Here is a 22,564-nt window from a genome sequence, read left to right as displayed (position 1 = left end):
TCCATAACCTTCTTTATGGTCTTCCATGCCTGCACCATTGAAGGAACTAGTTCCCTGCCTCAATCCGTCTGCCATTTCATATCCCATACACCAATGCCAGATCAGTCTTTCTAAAATATTAATTAAATGATGTCATTTCCTTGAATGTTGGCTACTCCATTACCTCCAGATTAAATCCATCCATGGGATTCCAGGCCCACACAGGTTTCTTGAGGAAGCCACCATTCCAAATATCTCATTCCTTTCCCCATGAATTATACCTCCATGCATCCAAATCTTAGTCCAGGATATAAGAACCATCTCAAGTATTATTTCTTCTAAGAGAATATGCAGCCTTCATTAGTGGCCTATTTTTCTGAGATTTTACAGAAATTTCCTTATTATTGTCCCTTATTTGAGTTTTATGTAAATGAAAAGGAATGTTCATGAGAAGCCTTATATAATACTTGAAACTTAGAAAGATAAGTGTTAGCTTTCTTCCCAATCAGAAGATGACATTCCCAGCTGCAAGGAATAATTTCTTCTATGTGTCACTCTTTGTAGTTTGCCAACCATCATATCAGCAGTGGGTAATGGCTTCATATCAGGTGAGCCATGGATGTTTGGTGTAGTTAGATGAAATAACTATATCTTTGCAACCTCTGTTAACTACTGAGTATGAAAATCCACTCACTTGAAATAAATATCAACCAGATTTTCTATTCCATTCTTTTATGAGAATTTAAGGAAAAAGCAAAAGTAAACGAAAATTAAATGAAGAATTATCTAAAAATAATATGAATAATTCACAAATAAGAATTTTTGACTGCTGGCTCATCAAGATCCCAGTCTGGTAATTGTTTATCCAAGTTATATACCAAGAAGATCTAGGCTGGGGAGCTATATGGTCAGTCTAATCTTCAATTAGCTTTTACCCAAAGGCCCTTGTAGTACATTTTTTATTTTGTTCTCATCTCTGTCCAAACAACCTTAGTTTCCTAAAAGCAAGCACAGTATCTATGCTTGTATGCCCAGGAATACATGGCTAAGTTTCCCCAAGGTGGTAAAATAGTTTTCCTACCTCCATTCAAGAAATACTAGTCAATTACCTTAAGCAAATTACTTGCCTATTATGACCACGTTGGAAGCAAACAAAAGAATGGCCAGAGAAAAGGAGAAAATAATGTGACATGTTTATCTTTTCTTAAATGCCCTTAAGAGAAGGCAGGCATATCTCCTTATCTTAACTCTGTAAATTTTAAAAGATTAGAATAAATATGTATTTTATATATGCATATATAATAAATTGTGTACATATAAATCATGTATAATGAAGTACATTGTACATGGAGGAGAAGAACTCAGCAGTGGTTTCCTAAACTCTTTTTACTTCGTCTCTGTAATGACGAGCCTGTCTGACTACCTATAGCTGCTAAACAAACACATCCTGAGGGGCGCTTTGAAGTGCAGACCCCGCAGACAGCCAAGCATCAGTGTCTGGAAACTTTCCACATGCAAGTCCTCGGTAGTGCTGGTGATGGATGGCATCTTTGGATCTGGCTGGAGTTGTTAGTAGAGCCCGTGATTTTAGGAAAACCAAAGGAAAACTGGAAACAAACCATGCAAAGTGAGGCAATAAGGCAGGTGCTGGCTGCAGGGTTTTCCTGCCCCCAGGGAGTCTGCATTTTGTAGGAAGAGGCAGAAGAAGGCACTGCAACTAGAGTTCTGATTCTCTAAGAAGCTTATGTGCCTTTCACACTGAAATTTAAAGGGTATGTAATGAAGAGATAGATGTCTGAGTAAGGAAAGAGAAGAAAAGGCTAATTCTGCAAGCATCCTGGCTTTCATCTATCGAGATGTTTAAGTGTAGAAGTGCTGACATAGGAGACGGAAGAGTATTACTTTCCGCTTCTTCATGTTTATAAATCTTACATTTTATGTTTTCGTATTTAGCTGTTTATTTCTGCTTTAAAAGAAGCAGTACTGAAGCACTTACATGATGCATGTGCAATGGGGTGCGTTGCACGCCCTCCGCTTATTCTGCACGTTTGGTCTGGCTTGATTAGTAGGTGCAGGAGGCGCAGGGTCCCTGGTGGGAGCAGTTATTTCAGAACAGGTGGTTCAGCACATTGACGATCAAAGAACCCAAAGGTGCGAGGACTCTCACAGCGGCAGGAGCTCTTTGATCTCAGTCGGAGTTTCAACCCCACCCTGCACATCAAGCAGCCCCCCTCAAGACAGGAATTTGCCTTTTGCGTAACTACCTCTCAGTCTGGTGGTTTACCCTTAGGTATCAATAGAATAGCAACAGCCTGACTGATGGCAGAAGACACCCCACTGTCACGGTTGGCATCCAGTTCTCCCGCAGTCCACTCTCTTCCCCTTATTTCCTACCATGTAGACTGCTAAGGCCCATCCCCTGCTGACCACTCACCCCACACGCCAGGGCTGCTGGTTTCCTCACTGCGCCAAAGAACCACACACAGACCTGATGATTATTTAACTGGGAGGGTCCATCCTGGCGCCTGGTTGTCCTCCCTGCATCTCCACCTCACTGAATCCGATGTGGGCACCAAAGCCCAGTCCAAATATCACCTTCCCTTCTTGGGTCATCTTACCTGACTCCAAATTTCAGCTAACATTTATTGAGTACTTTGTGTAGAGCAGGCTCTAGTAGTTGCTTTACATCCATTGTCTTTTTTACTGATTTCTTACTCTTTTGAAGTCTTTTTACACTTACACAGTGACTACACAGTTATCGCTTTTAATTGTTTCTTAGTGAAATCATAGAGTTATTCTTGTCTCATCTCCTGCTGGCCTGAGAACACACAGCAGTTTCTGTTTCTTTTGGAGCCTCATTGTGTTGAATACATAGTAGGTGCTCCAAACCCCATGAGTGATATCATAATTAATGGTATAAATTCTTAGCTTACATTGGTGAAGTGTATTGAAAGTGACCCTTTCTAAGAATTGAATAATTAAACCTAATTTATCAACCATGTTTTATATTTTGATGATCACGTGCATCTCAAAAAATACAAATATAAGTTCAGGATGCCCATACGTCTTCTAGTTACTGGATTATTGATATTAAAAGATGTGAGAGCTCTGTGCCACTCCATAAGAGCATCACCTTACTCCCTTGGTTCCACGTGGGGTAGCCACTCTCCTGGTTTGTCCATGAATGAAGGCTTTCCCCAGGACACAGGATTTCAGTGCTAAAACCAGGACACCTCTGGATAAACCTTAGCATTTAGTCATGTTAGTCATAAGAAATGACTTCCCCAATGGAAGAAATTATATTAAATGCTCAGGAATGGATAGCTGTCACTTAGTTGTATTTTTTTCAGTCACAGGCAAAATTTTTAATCTCTCATAGGCAACTTGGATGGTTTTTGTTGTTGTTTGCCCTACTTTACACTGGATGCTACATAGCATTGTCTGTACATCTGACAGCTGGTAGCAGAAAGCCTTACTTCAGGAAGCTCAAGAACTTTTTAAAAAAAAATCACACACACAACTTTTTCCAACCAATTACTTTAGTATATAGAGAGTGCTTTACTAATAGGCATTTTAGAGTTATGAAATATCTATTCAGTATGGTATTTTTCTAAAAAAGATTTAAAATAGCTGGCATCAGCAAGGATAGTCCACTAAGAGAGATAGAAGTACACCAAATTTCCCTGGTTATAGCTTCCTGTGCCCAAAACTTCTAATTTTCTTTTCCTACTGAGCTTTCTAACTTTTCTTTAGAACTGACTTTTTTAGGTCTCATAGCTAGCACTGTTGTCTAAATTAACTGTATCTGCTTTTGAACTATGCAATTGTTTACTTGTGTATTTAATGATTAGCTCCTCTTGGCACTTCTGGTCTCATCAGAAAATGGAAATATACCTGCCGGAGAACATTATCTATTTTCCTGCCTTCTCTCGGCCATCTGACTAGTCCAAGCAGGGAAGCTTTTGGATTACTTGGCATAAAAACTAGTTAAACTTCTGGCGCAAGGCAGTTCCACTTTTCGGAACTTATCTGCATAAACAGTCATGCAGCCTAATGGAACAAATATAATGCTAAGCAAGTTTTTCAGATTCCCTTTATTAAGCTTGTTCAGCATCATTCTACCAAGAGATAAATGTACTTTCTGAAGTACATTTTTTAACTGTGCTTCGAGATCTTTAGTTAATCTATATACATGCTTTGTTCCCTCAGTGTCTTTCTAAATATCGAATTCAAAGAATTTTGCATTTGGCACAGTGCTTGCACAGAGAGGTCCCACTTGATCATCATGAAGTTACTTTCAGGCTCAGGATTTGCTCTGATCTTGGCATGAAAAACATGCATAGATAAAACTATTTTACTTATGGAATGGCCATATCACAACCAGTTGTTTGCATGGTGTATTTGCTATACAGGTAATCATAAATTTTTTTTTTTTTTTTTTTTTAAAAGAGCTCCTGACTTATTTATTTAGTTAGTTAGTTATTTTTGGCTGTGTTGGGTCTTCGTTTCTGTGCAAGGGCTTTCTCTAGTTGTGGCAAGAGGGGGCCACTCTTCATCGCGGTGCGCGGGCCTCTCACTGTCGTGGCCTCTCTTGTTGCGGAGCACAGGCTCCACACGTGCAGGCTCAGTAGTTGTGGCTCACAGGCCTAGTTGCTCTGCGGCATGTGGGATCTTCCCAGACCAGGGCTCGAACCTGTGTCCCCTGCACTGGCAGGCAGATTCTCAACCACTGCGCCACCAGGGAAGCCCCATAAATTTTTAAAATAGGAATATTGGCTCTGTACTTGAATACATTTTGAGTATTAATGATGACTCTATAGTAGTCAGTAACAAAAAGAACAGACCTCTTAATTCCCCCTTACAGTTCTCCGAAAAACACTTTATGCCACTTGGTGAATTAAAGAAAATTTCTCTAATCAGTTACATTCATTCACTTCGCAAATACATATGGAACCTCATCTCTAAGCCAGGTGTTCTGCAGCCACTGTAAGAAATCATACTCCATGGGGCATGATAACAGTGGTAACAGTGTGATGGGCAACACTTGACTCAAATGGTTGACTCAAACAAAACAGTGTTTCTGAATTTATAGCTAATTTTAGAGTGTGAAACTTTATATTATTTAAAAAATTATTACATGTCAGTTATATCTCAGAAAAATTACTAGTGCTCCCATACCATTTAATGGCTTGTTTCCCTGTTGACACCATGTTTTGAAGGAGTTTATCTGCCCAACACATTCATTGTGTAATTATCTTCTCATTAGTATTTGCCAAAAACCAAACAAATAACTGCCAATCAGAATACACAGAGTTGATATATTGTCAGCACCGCCTCCCGCCCAAAAAAAGAAGAAATAAATTTATTTCATTTTTTTCCTAGACTGTGTATCATGATTGTGGACAGATACACAATTTCAAGTATCTTAAAATAATTTAAAATACTGAAAATCTCCGTTACTGATTCAATGGACTTCAATGATCTATTCTGATTCCCTCATTTATTAATATTTTATTAATATACAGTTTTTTTTCTGTTGACCTGCCAGTCTGTAGTTTTACTGCAGCTACTCAGCCTCTGTTCTGAACACCTCCTTTGAGTGTTGCGTGAACAGACCTTGTCTCTGGAGGGTAGGAACTGAATCGGAAACCGAGACAAATTTACGGCCTTCATAAAGACTCAAGGTGCTTTTCTACTTAACTCACGTGGTTGTTTAACAGTCATGAAGTGTTTGTTGTATTTGATGACTCTGTGTGTTGATTTATGTCCTAAAGGTTGTTAAGTTGACAGTTATTGGGGGTGGGGTGTGGGGAGGTGGGGAACAGCAGCGTGCACAGCTGAGCTGGGGCCCAGGCACCCACTTTGCAGACTATTCAAAGCCCTTACCCTCCCCAGGCCCACACTTACCCTCTTCCCTACCCCACTCCTATCAATCAAATCTCTTATCTCATTTCCCTAAACTGAGATTAAATGATAAATTGTACGGGTTTAAAACCACTTGACACTAGTATGGGGATATTTGTGCACCATGCAGAGTTAGCCTAGTGTTGTATCTTTGGCAATAATGTCAATTCTCCCAGGGAAAGAAAATACCTTAGAGTATTCATGATGAAATGATATAGACTGTGGTTAAGTGATAAGTGACAACATAGGATTTATATGAACTTTAACAAAAGATCTCCAAAATTTTGTTTCCTTAAGCCCAAATTTGACATTTCTCCTCTATTATGTGGGTTACTCTGTATCTTTTTTAATTAAGGCAGCAAGCTTACCTCACATAATATTATATAAATAAAACTAAACAGATTTGTTAATAGAATTTACCAATTTGTGATGAGGTTATTGATGAGTTTTATTTTATTCTTTTCTGGATGTATTTACAAGTTTTTACAATGAACATAGATTACTTTTTAATCAAGAAAAAAATCATTTATAATAAAAGTTACAGAAGTACATGTATAAAAATCCTAAATATATCCTTGCCATAGGAAAGTACTTTTATTCCATTTTATTCAGTACGTCCTGTCTGGCTGAGTATCTGATATAATAATGAGCCCTTCCATTTGTATAGTTCTTTACACAGATTTTCTCATGTAGGATATATAATAATCAATTTAGTAATGGTGATGGGATAGATAATAATATCCCCAAACAAGGAAATTGTGGGTTAGATATTTTACCTTGTTTGCCAAAAGTTATACGATTAACAAATAGCAGAAATGGAGCAGTATTTCTGAATCCTAGCACAATTTTCCTTTTTATATGCTATAATTTCCTCCCATGTGTATAAAGTCCTGCTAACTTCCATGAAACATATAAAGAAATATAAGTTCTAGTTCCCACCATCAAGCAGTTTATAATACATTTGGGGTAAAAAGACATGCTGACAGAGAGTTAATTAGCAATTCAATAGACGACACAGGTAAAAAGTGCAATGCATAATACAGTGCCTGGCACATAGAAGGCACTCAAGAAATGTTGGATAGGTGGATGGATGCATGGATAAATAGATGGATGCATGGACGGATGGATGAATGGATGGCTGGCTAGATGGGCAGAAGGGCAGATGGATTGACAAAGTTATAGGTCTAGAAAGGAGAAAATTCACTCATCACAGATGGTTGAAATTCAGTAAATGTCTATTGACTTTTATGGGTCAGAGACTATTTCAAGAAGGAGAAGATAGACTAGCTAGGCCTTCAGGAACTTAGAAGAGTAGAGTTTGACTCTGCAGAGAGGATGAGTGAGGGAACTGCAGGCCGAGGGCTCAGCATGAGCAAAGGCAGTGAGGCAGAAAGAGCAAGATACGACTGGGACTGCAGAGGAGTGACTGACCTTGCTAACGCAAAAGGTTTGGTAAGGAGGTTGTTTTGAAAGTAGAATGGGACTGTATCATAGAATATCTTGAATTTCAAGCTGAAGTATTTAAATAATCCATAAGCATGGGCATCTCTAGACATTTTTGCATAAAGTAATTCATGTCATAAGGAAATGTTTTAGGCAACAAATCTGGTCAAAGTATGACTTTGTGTTAAATATAAAGATATGAGAGAGTTTAATGCAAGGTGGAGATTTTAAGCATTCAACTGGGATTTTAAAGTATTTTTAGAAAGAGCTGCAAATGTAGATCTCACTGTATCATCATTAAAATATTCCTATATGTAATTGAAATTTCTGAAACAGTTATGTCAAATTTAGCTTTAGATCAATAGGTATTTCTCATTGAGAACTAAAAGTTTATAACATTCGAGGATAAGAAGCTGGCATGAAAGTCTAGAGGCCTCCAAATATTTCATGCATGAAGTTTAATAAATTTTTCATATGCCAGAGGAAAGATAATAATTTATGTCTTCCAGGATTTTCAACCAAAATACTAGATAGGTCAGAAAATTTGTATTTTTGTAGTTGTATACACTTCTCTTTAAACCTACTAATTATTTTATCTTACAAAATTGGTGATGTTATCACTTGAATACAAGTGGTTAACAGTGAGGCCTGGGAGCAAATCTATGTGGGTTAGAATTTGGCTCAACCACTGAATTGCTGGTCAATCTTAGCCAAGTTTCTCCCTTTCTTCAGTTTTCTCATCCATGAATGATAATAATAATAGCACTAACATCTTAAGATTGTTGGGAGGATTAAATGTAAAAATATGGACTAGTGCCTGCCACGTAGTAACAATTCATAAACGGTAGTCATGTTACTAGTTACAGAACATATTCAATGAATAATATGCATTCATCTTATTTTCTTATGATTGTTTACTTGTTTTATTTGTTTTTTTAATCATTGCTAGAAAGAAAGCTTGGCTCCCGTAGGGTTGTGTCTGGGTTTTGTACTGTGTGAAAGTATAACTCAACATATATGGCATAGGTTGCTGCTAACTACGGTAAAGCTGACCAACTTCTTGCCTTCTGTAGTGAGCCATCTCTATGGATTTGGACTGATGGATGCGGAAGCCATGGTGATGGAGGCGGAAAAGTGGACCACTGTTCCCCAGCAGCACGTGTGTGTGGAGAGCACAGACCGACAAATCAAGTAATGTTTGCTGCAAGCAGACAGCATGACAGTGCCCTAAAAGAGATTAGGCCAGTGCAGATATCTTAAGACAGGCCTGTGTTGCACATGGAAACTAGAAATTTGTGTAGTATTTTTCTAATGTAATTATAAAATTCTAATAGAATGTCTAAGACCCTAAGCCATTAAATACACACTAGTATAACCCAAGGATCCTTAAAAGAAAAACGTATCTTACAAGGGGGTGGGGGAACCCTTACAGATGGGCATTCTTCAAGTTTCTACTCTGTCAATATTTCTATTTGATGGTAGAAGTATTCCCCATATTTTATGGTAGGAGTATTCCCCATAAGTTGGTATACTCCCAAAAGTAAACCTTATGTTCTGGAATCTTAACTACATACCATGTAGTTCTCTGAAGAGTGATGCAGGATGCACAGTAAAAGAGATTGCAGTTTACTCGGATTCCAGGGCCTAGTCCCCTGTTTCAGCCTCACAAACTTGGAGGCTGTGCTGATTGGATTCATCAAGTGATAGTGAAGCCTCTCCTAGGCGCTGAATCTGAAGAATAGGATTTATTTTAGTGATTTTATTAGTAATTTGCTTTCGGCTTTCTTCTTAGAGAGTTAGCTCGGAAAAATACATAAGAACTTTGGTTTGTAATAAAACTAGAGTCATTATAATTCTTGAGGAAATTGTTAGGAAGCAGAAATAAGTGGACTAAGTTTTTTTCCCCATTTTTGGCAAAAAATAAGAGAAAAAAAAATAAAGAAGTAAAAAGTTAACCAGTATTTATTGAGCTCTTACTATAGGTCAAGCCTAGTGCTAGAAACAATGTGTGTTTTCTTCTTAAAACTTTATAACAACTTGGGTATTATTCCCTTTTGACAAAAGAGGAAATGGGATCAAATGGAATAATTGTTTATTCATTCACAAATTCATTTACCAATTCAGCAACAATTTTTCTTGCTATCAAGCACTTACTGGCTATCAAGCACTGGGCTAGATAATTAGGGATAGAAACAGGAATAAGAAATGCTTCCTGCCCTTGTGGAGCTTACAGTCTAGCAGGGGAGTCAAACCAAAATAATATAATAAGTAGATCATTACAAATGACAATAAGTGAATGCTGGAGATAAAAAGGGTAGAAAATAAAAGGTGGGGAACGTGTTTTTCCTATGGTTCAGTGACCATCTTAGAGAGTGAAATTTAAGCTTTGACTATGAAAGAAGAGTCAGCTATAGGAACAGCAGCAAAAAAGCACTAGAGGCAGAGTAGTGTATGCAAAGTGGCTGAGGTAAACTTGAATTATCCCAGAACTTGAACCAATGCTAGTGTGGCTGGAACCCAGTGTTCAAGGGGCACAGTGACACAGGAGGAAGCTAGTGAAGAAGACAGGAGCCTGTAGGCAAGTGGAAGAGTGTGCGCTTGGCTTATAGAGAAAGGAAATGGTAGACCAGGGATTTGAATCAAGGTCATAGTCATCCCCAAGCCTCCACTGTACCACAGTACCCTATACTGGTGGTTCACAAAGTGGATTCCGCAGATCAGCAACATCCCTATCGCCCAGGAACTTGTTGGAAAGGCACATTCTTGTGACTGAATCAGACACTCCAGCACCAGGGCCCAACGATCTATCTGAACAATATTGATATCTACTACCTGCATGAAGATAAAAGAACCTTCATTCCTCCTTTCCTCTCACTTGCACCTTTCCCACCCTAACCAGGGTTACTCCCTTAAACGACCTAATCATTTGGGTAATGACACTGTGTCCCTTAGTCTCCAGCGACCACGGCTTGCATTGCATCATGCGGTCCTTCCAGGCCTGCAGGCTGACGCAGACGAGCTCTGCCTCGTGCTCTGCTCAAACCCCCTTCTCTCTGTTGCAGGACAGTTCGGCCCAACAGCGCGGTGCGCTCCGTCTACAAAGCGTCGGGCTGCTCCGACAATCCCAACCACCACGTCAGCTACCTGGAGCACGTAGTTGTGCGCATCACCATCACCCACCCCAGGAGGGGAGACCTGGCCATCTACCTGACCTCGCCCTCAGGAACCAGGTCCCAGCTTTTGGCCAACAGGTACAGTCATGGCCCCTGACCGCCAGTGTGCGGGGGTCACAGTGACACCCAGCAACTCTTTCGGCTCGAAAAAGTCTGCTGTGCTTTATTTTTTATTTTTTCAGAAGTCGAGGATTGTGCACGTACATATATTGTAGGATCGTGATTTTCTATACAATTTTTAAAGGTTACTTTCCGTTTACAGTTGTTACAAAATATTGGCTATAGTCCCTGTGTTGTACGGATAATCCGTGAGCCTATCATATACCCAATAATTTGTACCTCCCACTCCCCAACCCACATATTACCTCTCCCCACCCCGTCCACTAGTTTGTTCTCTAAATCTGTGAGTCTGCTTCTTTTTTTGTTATATTCACTAGTTTATTGTAGTTTCAGATTCCACATGTAAGTTATATCATACAGTATTTGTCTTTCTCTGACTTACTTCACTTAGTGTAATGCTCTCCAAGTTCAACCATGTTGCTGCAAATGGCAAAAATTTCATTCTTTTTTGTGGCTGAGTAGTAGTCCATTGTGTGTGTGTGTGTGTGTGTGTGTGTGTGTGTGTGTGTGTATACCACAGCTTCTTTATCCATTCATCTGTTGATGGACACTTAAGTTGCTTCCATATCTTGGCTATTGTGAATAGTGCTGCTATGAACATTGGGGTGCATATATCTTTTCAAATAACAACCTGATTAAAAGATAGGCAGAAGAACTGAACAGACATTTTTCAGGCAGAAGAACTGAATAGACATTTTTCCAAAGAAGAAATGCTGATGGCCAACAGGTACATGAAAAGATGCTCAACACTGCTAATCATCAGAGGAAATGCAAATCAAAAGCACAGTGAGATATCTCCTCACACCTGTCAAAATGGCCACCATCAGAAAGAACACAAGTAACAAATGTTGGTGAGGGTGTGGAGAAAAGGGAATCCTTGTACACTGTTGGTGGGAATGTCAATTGGTGCAGCCACTGTGGAAAACAGTATGGAGGTTTCTCAAAAAAACTAAAAACAGAACTACCGTATGACCCAGCAATTCCACTCCTGGGTATAAATCAAAAAAACCCCAAAAAACATTAATTCAAAAATATACAGCTGTTCTTTAATTTCTTACTCCCCTAAAAACTGGGCGGGGCCAGGGGGAACGCCACTTACACATCATGATGGGATGGTCATAGCTCTCACTGCCCACACATAAACAGAGAGTGCAAAGCCGCCTAGAATCTGTAGACACGGAACAGTATAACATTTAAGAGTTGGGTAATATTAAAAGGATGCTGCAGAAAAATTGAGGGGCCGCCTGTTGTTCTTTATCCTATAAAAGAAGTGCAGAACACTAATTCCTTAGGCCTCTGAGATGCCCTCCCCTGCCCTTAAGTGTCTGCTGGAATTTGTTACAGATTAACTGAATGCTCTTGCCGGAGCACTTTCCAAAGTTAAAGGAAATTCTATTTGTTTTAAAACAGGTTTTGGCAGATTTTTTTCTACAAAGATTCAGTTAGTAAATGTTTTGAGCTTTGCAGGCCATGTGTTTATTGCCACTACTCAACTCTGCCATTAGAGTGCAAAAGCCACTGTAAACAATATAAATGAATGTGTATGGCTGTGTTCCAGTAACAACTTTATTTACACAAACAGACCAAGGGCTGGATTTGGTTTGAGGACTGACTGTAGTTTGCTAACCACTGTTTTAAAGGTTGGCCCTTTAGTCTTTATTGGCCAAGAGGGCACTTACTTTCTCTTAGTAGCCTCTTCCTTTCTCCATACTTCCTCCAAACATTTCTCCAGCAGGTAATTGTATTGCCAGGACCCTGCTGAAAGGCCAGAATATTCTAGCACAAGTTTTCTTTTGCTCCACTGGCTTTTCAAGTGGTTGAGAGCATGGGTGGGGGATACTTGTCAACAAGTGGGACCAGATGGGGAAATGTCAGATTGCCTTATACACCCCATTCCCATTATGGTTCTAAAATACAAGCCACAGCCAAAAGCCTACAAGTTTCTTTAATTTGATGTCTCTCTCCAAGAGGAACATTTAATAGCAGTAAAAACCTTATTGTCAAAGGCCTATGCAGTCCAAATGAAAGCCAACCTCTTATGTTGACACAGCCGCCTGTCCACATGCCAGGTGTCCACGGCAGTGGTGATCTCTGTTAGGACAATGACAACATGCCAGACGAGTTGAGAGGCCAAGGCCAATGCAAGCCTGCAGAGCTGAAAGTGAGACTGAGGAATTGCCAGTTGCTTTTCAAAGTCTCCAACTTCATCTGCTGTAGGACAGTGAGGAAAACAGAGCAGTAGCGCTTCTTGGTGATAGTGCTAGGAGTACAGATTCCAGAGTCTTTCACTGCATTTTATTTCTGTGCTCAGAAGTCTTCTTGTGTTCTTGTGTTCTTGTGTTCGTCTTTAAAACTTAATGTCTTCCCTTAGGGCATGGGGAAACCTGGGCTTCGTACTCTATGAAGCGCAGTTTGCCAGGTTAAGGGTATGCAGGTGCAAGGAACTAAAGGATGCTTTGGTATCTCAGTCGCTGGGCACGCCCTCCTCCCTCCACAGACAGGGGTCTCAGCTGCCGCCAGGTCATTGCTGCTACCTGCCTGAGGCTTCTCTCCAGCGAGCAAGGCCTGCAGAAGCCCAATTCTATGATTAATGGAGGTCACACCACCTGTTGTTACCAAAACCGGGGAAGACCTTTTTCTTGATGTTTTTCTTTTTTTCTTTACTGCTGTGCATTTGCATTGAACTTGGAGTATCCAGGTGATCCCTGGTGAAGTGCAAAGTTTGGCTTCACACATGTGCAGCTCTTCTCCCTGGAGCCCCCTCCGTTGTAGAAAAACAGTCCCTCCACAGTTGCTGTTTGCTGGAAAGCTCAGTCCCTTCAGCCTTTCTGGGCTCTTCCTGCATATTTCAGTATTTCTCGTTGGCTTCCCTGGAAATGACTTCAGTGGGGAAACTTGTGAGCAGGGGAGCTGTGGGTTGCATCACAGGCATTTGGTGGATTACAGTGTCGCTGGCTTCAGTCTTGCATGCATTCTTCAACAGCAGACATCCGCTTTGCTCTTTGCAAAGTGCTGAACCCCAAAGTGCTGCATGACTTGTGTCAGAGAAAAGAAACAGGCATTTCAGATGCTCGGTGACCGATCTTGGCGGTTTACTTTAGCCTCTCCCATCATTACCTCCTGGGAATAAGATCTGCACTCAGAGTGCATCTTCTTGGTCTGGAGCATTTCTTAAAGTGCTGTTCTTTTGTCTGTCTTCCATCTCAGTGCTGAAAATAAGTAGCCACCCCAGAAAAGGTAGACAAATTTGAGTGGAGGGAGGGGACTGGAGGCACCAAGAGATGTAAACGGATGTTATGAATTCATTTGTCCATAGCTCCCCAAAGACACTGCTTTCAGCATCTGACCCTTTAATTGTAAAACAGCTACACCTGGTCCCAAAACCACGTCTGCCCACCTTCCAGGGCCTGGCTCCCCTGTCCTTGTACTTGACGCTAGTAGCATCCCTCCTACTGAGGCAGCTAAGGGAAGACCGTTTCCTTTGGCATTTTTTCCTTCTGGCATATTCCAAAGCTTTAATTTTATGAGAGGAAATCTCTACTCAGAACTTCCCAGTCTCTGACCTCATGGCAAGGAATCCTCATGTCCTCTCACCTTGGCCCTGTTTCAAAGCACATTCCTAGGATTGGGAACTGAAGGCAAGAAGCATCGACAAGGGGGCGGGCAGGCTGTGAAGGGAGGGTCTGCTTTGCTCCTGGTGGCCTCCATGTTGGCCTGCAGGGCAGTAATACCTTTCCTCAAGGAAAAGGTGATGAGGTCAGGGTTTAGAAGGGATTTGTATGTCAGAGATTTTTTTTTAATTTGTTTTTTTATTGAAGTATAGTTGATTCACAGTGTTGTGTTAATTTCTGCTGTACAGCAAAGTGATTCATTTATACATATATTCTTTTTCATATTCTTTTCCATTATGTTTTATCACAGGATAGTGAATGTAGTTCCCTGTGCTATTACAGTAGGAACTCGTTATCAGTTCTATATGTAATAGTTTGCATCTGCTAACCCCAAACTCCCAGTCCTAATCCACCCCTCCCCCCACCCCCCTCCCCCCTTGGCAACCACAAGTCTGCTCTCTATGTCTGTGAGTCTGTTTCTGTTTCATAGGTAGGTTCATTTGTGTCATATTTTAGATTCCACATGTAAGTGATATCATATGGTATTTGTCTTTCTCTTTCTGACTTACTTCACTTAGTATGATACTCTCTAGTTGCATCCATGTTGCTGCAAATGGCACAATTTTGTTCTTTTTTATGGCTGAGTAGTATTCCGTTGTATACATGTACCACATCTTCTTGATCCATTCATCTGTGGGTGGACATTTAGGTTGTTTCCTTGACTTGGCTATTGTGAGTAGTGCTGCTATGAACATAGGGGTGCATGTATCTTTTCGAATTATAGTATTGTCCAGATATATGCCCAGGAGTGGGATTGCTAGATCATATGGTAGCTCTATTTTTAGTTTTTTGAGGAACCTCCCTACTGTTTTCCATAGTGGCTGCACCAATTTACATTCCCACCAACAGTGTAGCAGGGTTCCCTTTTCTCCACACCCTTTCCAGCATTTGTTACTTGTAGACTTTTTAATTATGGCCATTCTGAGTGGTGTGAGGTGGTACCTCCTTGTAGTTTTGATTTGCATTTCTCTAATAATTTGCTATGTTGAGCATCTTTGCATGTGCCTATTGGCCATCTGTATGTCTTCTTTGGAGAAATGTGTATTTAAGGTCTTCTGCCCATTTTTCGATTGGGTTATTTATTTTTTGTTGTTGAGTTGTATGAGCTGTTTGTATATTTTGGAAATTAAGCCCTTGTCGGTCACATCATTTGCAAATATTTTCTCCCATTCCATTTGTTGTCTTTTCATTTTGTTTATGGTTTCCTTTACTATGCAAAAGCTTGTAAGTTTGATTAGGTCCCATTTTTTTTTTTTTTTTTTTCTATTGCCTTGGGAGACTGACCTAAGAAAACACTGGTATTATGATTTATGTCAGAGAATGTTTTGCCTATCTCTTCTAGGAGTTTTATGGTGTCATGTCTTATGTTTAAGTCTTTAAGCCATTTTGAGTTTATTTTTGTGTATGGTGTGAGGGTGTGTTGTAACTTCATTGATTTACATGCAGCTGTCTGACTTTCCCAACACCACTTACTGAAGAGATTCTTTTTCCCATCATATATTCTTGCCTCTTTTGTTGAAGATTAATTGACCGTAGGTGTGTGGGTTTATTTCTGGGCTCTCTGTTCTGTTCCATTGATCTATATGTCTGTTTTTGTGCCTGTACCACACTGTGTTGATTACTGTAGCTTTGTAGTATTGTCTGAAGTCTGGGAGGGTTATGCGTCCAGCTTTGTTCTTTTTCCTCAGGATTGCTTTGGCAATTCTGGGTCTTTTATGGTTCCATATAAATTTTAGGATTATTCTAGTTCTGTGAAAAATGTCATGGGTAATTTGACACTATTAAATCAGTGATGTATTTAATACAGGTGTATTAAATCTGTAGATTGCTTTGGATAGCATGGCCATTTTAACAATATTAATTCTTCCAATCCAAAAGCATGGGATATCTTTACATTTCTTTGAATCTTTAATTTCCTTTATTAATGTTTTATAGTTCTCAGCATATACGTCTTTCACCTCCTTGGTCAACTTTATTCCTAAGTATTTTATTTGTGTGTCAGAGATTATTAATGAGGGCAATAAATAGTTCCCCTGTTGGACACTTATCTTTCTTTCAAAGAAGTCAAGATTTCTGAGGAGGACCACATAAAGCAAAGAACACTGTGCAGTTAAAAGATAGGAATTCTGAAAGGTTTAAAACACACAGTTTTCCTAGTGGCGTCATTTGAGATGAAGAGGTAGAGCTGTGGTGGCAAAGATTCGTCCCCATTTGATCTCTCCTGTTTCTCCATGAGGCAGAACTCTTCACAGTGGCCTGTGCACTGGCTGCTGTGAGAAGGAAGGATGCTGAGATTCAGCTCAGACTCAGAATCCGAGGCTCACTCGGCATCATCTCCCCTTAATGATGCAAAAACTAGACACACAGACAAGGAGAATAAACTAGGAAGGAAGCTGAGAGGACAGCAACTCCCCTCCATTATTATCTTCATTTCAGCATTGACAAAATCTGTGTCCTGGTCTTGGGACCAGAAAATGCTATCCATAACAGTAAATTCCCAAAAGAAATAAAGAGGTCATGGTCAGCTTTCCAGAAGTCCTCATTTTCCTAGACATTTCAGTAAGGAGTGTCTTCAACATTGCTTACGCCCTCACCATGACAATTCCTAGGGAACTGCTTTTCAGCGAGGTCGTTGAAGACGTTGTCAGTGTGGGCCGTCTGGAGCCCCTCAGTGCTTCCCTGTCCTGGCTGCCGGGCACTGGCTGGAACTCCTGTGGAGAACAGCTGTTCCAGGAAGCACGGTTTACCCGAGCATCTGCAGGTGCTGAGCCCTGGAAGGCACACAGCAGTGTTCACAGCTAGTCCAGCTCGAGCTGCATGCCCCATTAGCCCAGCAGGCAACCCCCCCCCCCGGCCCCCGTGGCAGACCAGGTTGATGGTTTAGTGGGTGGGAGCCCCGAGTAAACAGAGGCATCCTGGAATGGACAGTTAGTGCCTTCTCTTCCCTTTGTTTTCTCCTGTCTTTCCACCCTTCCGCTCCTCCTTCTGGCCTGTCCACCCTGCCTGACAAAAAACCAAACTGAATAATCGGCACAAATGCTTTCCTTCTAGGGAGACTGTGGGGATCTGGCGTGGGTAGGGGGAATCAGGTGGGCTTGGGTCCCTTTAAAACAGATACAAGAGCAACTCTAGATGTAAGCCTTTATACGACCACGTGTTCAAATTCTGCCTGCCTACATATTTTCCAACAAAAAGCTTATCCCATCAGATTCTTCCTTCAACTGCATTTGTTAGAATTATGAAAACCTGGCTTTTTTTTTTTCTTCCCCTAAATACACCCCCTTTCCCCAACTCATTGAGTTTTAGATTTAGTTTAGCTGTATTGGCTCTCTGTTCCAAATTTTGGCCTCTGACTGAAAGCTGAAACTTTGCCTCCCTTTCTAAATTTGATTACAGATGAGTATCTCTGCTTCTAATTATGGTCTTAAGTAGAAAGAAGGTACACTTTCTCGTCTGCACAACCTATAGGGTTCTATAATTAACTGTGTTTAACTGGTGTTTCTATTTGAATATTTTTGTCCCTGCCCAAATGTTCAATGACAGACTACTGACATTTTGTAAAGTGTCCTGCTGTATAAATGTATGTGTGACTTGCAGAATTACACTTTTGCTGTGGAAGTTTTACATTCCAGTAAGGCCTCACCATAAGAATAACCCTCTTCCTTTATTCAAAAGAAGGTACAGCCTTTGGAGCTTAGAGCTGGGATTGTCTTGATTTCACCCATTTTTACGTTTGACTTTGGAAAAGTGATTCTTTCATCTAGAAAACAGACGTAGTAGTATCTGCCTCACAGGGTTGTTACAAGTAGTGAATAAGATAACATACAGCAAGCTCCTAGCATAGTAAGCACTTATAAGTGCTAACCCTTCTTTATGCAGTGCTTTTCAAAGCACCTCGTGAATGACTGTCACACACAGATGGCCAGGTCTCTCCCAGAGAGGCTGATTCTAAAGGTCTGGGTGAGGCCCATGAATTTGCATTTCTAATAAGCTCCCAGGTGATGCCGAAGCTGCCCATCCGCAGACCAGACTTTTAAATAGCACCCATTTAAAAGATCACCCAGCTTTTTCAAACACATTCTTCTTATTTTCGTGTCATCAAAAAACTTGCGAGCAGTATGTTGCTGGGTGCTGTGAAAGTCATTTACAAAGGAGTTTCTAATGTAAAACAAATATTTAGATAAAAGCCATCTACTATTAAAGAATATATCTTCAAGACGATTAAGTACTTACATCATGTACCCACAAGAAGGAATGCATTTCAGGGTTGGTAAGTTAGTAATAATGTGCACATTGAAAGTTTTTTAGAAAACTCACCTTTTTAGGTATTCCAAACCTCTAGAACCAGTACCTTTCTCTCAACCTTTCTTAAAGAAGCAATTTAGATTAGAAGAGAGAGAAAAACTTAATAGTGTGTTTTAAATACGGTTTCAGAAGCAAATTATTTAAAACTTACAAAAGCCAAACATCTAAAGAAAATCAGAAGCTCAGTTACAACTGAGCCAATTGAGTGCTTTAAGCATTCTATCAGCTTTATGTTAAATTGTGATGAAGCACTAAAAATATTAAAAATCAAAAAAGAGAACAAAAAGAAAAAAGAAAACTTCCAAAATATTGGTTTAATGTCTAATTCTGTAGTGAACACAAATACTGTCTGGGTAGTCGTGGATGATTCTGAAATTAAGATCCATTTACAATTTGAGAAATAATTATATGATAACACATAGCTGTCAGTACTCACAAAATGTCTTGTTATTTAGTTGCCATAACATCAGAGAAGCATGTTGTAGCCTTGACACATTGTCTAGACTCTTTAAGTGAAAGGGGGAAAGAAAGCTTACAGTAATTATATGAGTTATTTCCTGAGTTAATTCCTCAAAAGGACGTACTACATTTAATGGCAGTCCTTCCTACCAGGCTTCATCCAAAGTAATTTATTTGAAAACCGCTCACAGGGATAGGGCTGTGGGCACCGTTTTAATAACTGGATACATGATTTGTGCCACTGCATGCATATATCATTTCATTGAGCACATGATTATGAAGTCAAGTTGACAGAACAGGGTTTCACTGCAATAGGAGATGTGGACACGGGCATGGAGTTAATCTACTCCAGCTTTCAGCACACTGGCCCTGCTTTATTGACATTTGATCCACACTAATAATGTTGGCATGTGTCTCTTTTCTTCACTGTTGGCACAGCACAGACGTTCAGACAGGGCACTGGACTTTTTAGTTGATAAACGAAGACCACACAATTAGAATCTCTTTAGCAGTGTCCAGTGGTTTGACACTTGGTTTGAGCAAATATGTTCTTTGCAACACAAATCTTGTCTACTAACCTACATTACCTTTTGTTATATGCAGATGATGCAGGGTTTTTAAATAGCACAATACGAAAAATAGTGAATAGTTTTAAGTACTGAATCAGAGTAAAAATAAAAGGGTGGGGATTAGAAAAGTCAATGCCCAGCTAGTTGAAACAACAATAACAATCAGTGTCTATTTCTCTCCCCGTCAACTCTTTTAGCAAAATGCAGTGATCGTGTTTGGCTGCATTTTAATTCCCCTCCTCAACTTTTATGTCCACATGAAACTAATGAGCATTCCAGCTCTGCATAAAGTGAAGAGACGGGGCTGGGAACCACTCAGCCAGATAGACAAAGCCTGTTTACATTCGGGCTTTGAAACACTTATTTGAATGGTGATTATGGATAGTTCTTCTGGGTACCTAGTTTATATTTAATTTTCATTCCAAATGTGATTTTAAAATGATTGATAGCAATGGAATGATTTTCAAAGGTGGAGAGGAAAGGGTGTAAGGGAAGAAACATAGGGTCTGCTAATCCAGCACTCAAATAACTGACCCATGAGTAATTAAAAGTTGGCTGAGGTTGTGGAAACAAGACTGCCCCTCATGTGATGGCAGCCTCAAGTCTCCTTTGTAGTTTTTGGACATGAGGCCGTGAGCCAAATGTTCTGTCTAAACTGTTTGGGAATTGCTTTTAAGTTCGACACTCTTGGAAAGGTATTGCATGACAAGTTGTTGCTTCAGTGCCCTCAAATGGCACAATAGCCTCAACGAATTAGAACTGAAATTAGAACTGTTGGGCTAAGAAGTGGTTCTAGACCAATTTTCTGCCTCCATCCATTTCTATGGCACAATATTCGCTTCAGTAACATCTCTCTGGCAGGAAGTGCCATTTGAAAAGTTTCCTCCTTCCCTACCTCTGTGTCTCGTTTTCACCCAACACACACTTTCCGGGTTTTACATGAAGGACCCAGTAGGTAAGTCAATTGTGTTTATAATGACCCAACAATTTCTTCCTGGCCAAGTCCAGTTTCAAGCCACAAACTTGTGAAACAAGCCCTACTGTGGTAGTGCGTGGATTGTAAGATCTCCTGGATGATTGTACCATCCATAATCTATCGAAGATCATTTTCAGTGGGAAGACATTCATGTACGGAGCCACTGTTTCCATCCCCGTTATCACGAGGGAAAGCTGCCAGATCCAATATGGTCCTCGTTGAAATGCCGCACCCTTCGGTTCAGAAGTAACCTGTTACAGATAGTATACAGATATTCTAAAAAAAGAAAAAGGCCTTCCCATCCATGTAAGGTTTGAAAATCACTGCCTCCCATTAACCCCATTATGGAGATTAACAAAACATATTTGAATATTCCAAAGATCTGCAGTGTTCTCCAGTAAAGAGATCTGTTCAACTTTAACTCAGCCTTTTCTCAATTTTCTGACCATGGGACACTTTGAGAATGTTGCTAAATACTTTTTATTTTTCTTCTTTCAAGAGCTCAGGAGCATGCAACAGGTGATTTTCCTGTTTATTGCTTTTCTCCAGGGAAAGCTGCCGAGTGTCAGCCATTTACCCAACACAGTCCCTAGTTACGCCACCTAACCCTCCAGCTTTAGAATCCAGCTGGCATTTTAGAGGGAGCCTCAAACACATTGATAGAACACTTTAAAAAATCAGAATTGTAATGTATTAAGTTATAATGAGATTAAACTGGTTATTTTTGTTTTTAGAAGGGTGCATTTTCTCCTAATGGGAAGATCCACATGGAAGTTCAAATGATAACCACCAGTTTCCTTGGTGAACATGAAAGTAAAGCAAGGAGAGGTGATTGTATGTCTTAAATAGCTATCAACATCCACTTGTCATGACCTTTGTATTTGTCTGCACTGAAGGACAGATATGTCCCAGTAACTGGACATGGTTGCTCCTAAGACAATGCTAGAGATGCTTTTCCCTCTCTGTTTGCCCCAACAAAAATAATAGATGTATATAATTTTTTTTAAAGTACTTAAAAATTTTTTTTTCTCTTGCCCCATCTTTCATTTTCTACTTTCTGGGTCCCATCTCTATAGAAATCTTTTGGATATTTCTTCAGATAGTCAAATCTACATCACATGCCTATGTAAATAATATGCCTGTTTCTTCATATGCTAGCCTTATACATATCTATTTTATACATATCTATTATACATATCTATTGACATCTCTTGATTCTTGATGAGGATTCTTTTTATTTTCCTTTATATTTTGTATCCCTCAGGATTACTTCACAGAAAACAGAAGTAATTCCAGTGATTTCAAGCAGGAAGAGATTTCATATAGGGAATTAGGAACTTAGAAAATTATTAGAAGGGCTGGAAGGGCAGAATTTAGGCTGCAGTTCCAGGCATGACTCCCTGAACTGGATAAGATTAATGGGCATGGTTTTTCATTGAGGAGCAATTTACATACAATTCACTTTTTAATGTGAATAATAAGTTTTGACAAATATATATAGTTGCATAACCATCCATTATTTTCAAGGTATAAAACAGTTCCTTCATTCCCAAAACTTCCACCATGCCCCTGCCTCCTACCTCCTAGCCCCTGGCAGCCACTAATCTGTTTCTGTTTAAGTAGTATTTTCTAGAATGTCATATAAATTGAATCAGATAGTGCATGATCTTTTGTGTCTGACTTTTTCCACTTAGCTTAATGCCTTCGAAATTCATTCATGCTGTTGCAGTTATTAGCAGTTCAACAGTTTTTATTACTAGGTAGTATTTCGTTCTGTGAATATACCATAATTTGTTTACCCATTCACCAGTTGATGGATATCTGAATTGCTAACAGTTTTTGATGATTATGAATAAAGCTGCTGTGAGCCTTCATGTGGAGTTCTTTGTGTGGACGTATGTCTTCACTTCTCTTGGGTAAATATCTGGTGGGGGGGGTATTGTTTAGTCATATGGTAAGAATTGT

At 39.9% G+C, this 22,564-nt stretch overlaps 1 protein-coding gene across 3 annotated transcripts in view; it reads left to right on the top strand.

Moving 5' to 3' along the window:
* PCSK5 (proprotein convertase subtilisin/kexin type 5) overlaps positions 1–22,564 on the top strand; it is a 451,917-nt gene that overhangs the window by 259,640 nt on the left and 169,713 nt on the right. For all 3 annotated transcript variants that reach the window (XM_061200330.1, XM_061200331.1, XM_061200332.1), the window contains exons 11-12: positions 8,400–8,517; positions 10,389–10,577. In XM_061200330.1, the coding sequence (XP_061056313.1) occupies positions 8,400–8,517; positions 10,389–10,577 (307 nt within the window). The remainder of the gene's footprint in view (positions 1–8,399; positions 8,518–10,388; positions 10,578–22,564) is intronic.

Source organism: Eubalaena glacialis, chromosome 9 (genome assembly GCF_028564815.1).
Source record: "Eubalaena glacialis isolate mEubGla1 chromosome 9, mEubGla1.1.hap2.+ XY, whole genome shotgun sequence".
Classification (NCBI taxonomy): domain Eukaryota; kingdom Metazoa; phylum Chordata; class Mammalia; order Artiodactyla; family Balaenidae; genus Eubalaena; species Eubalaena glacialis.
This window is presented reverse-complemented; position numbering and strand designations above follow the sequence as displayed.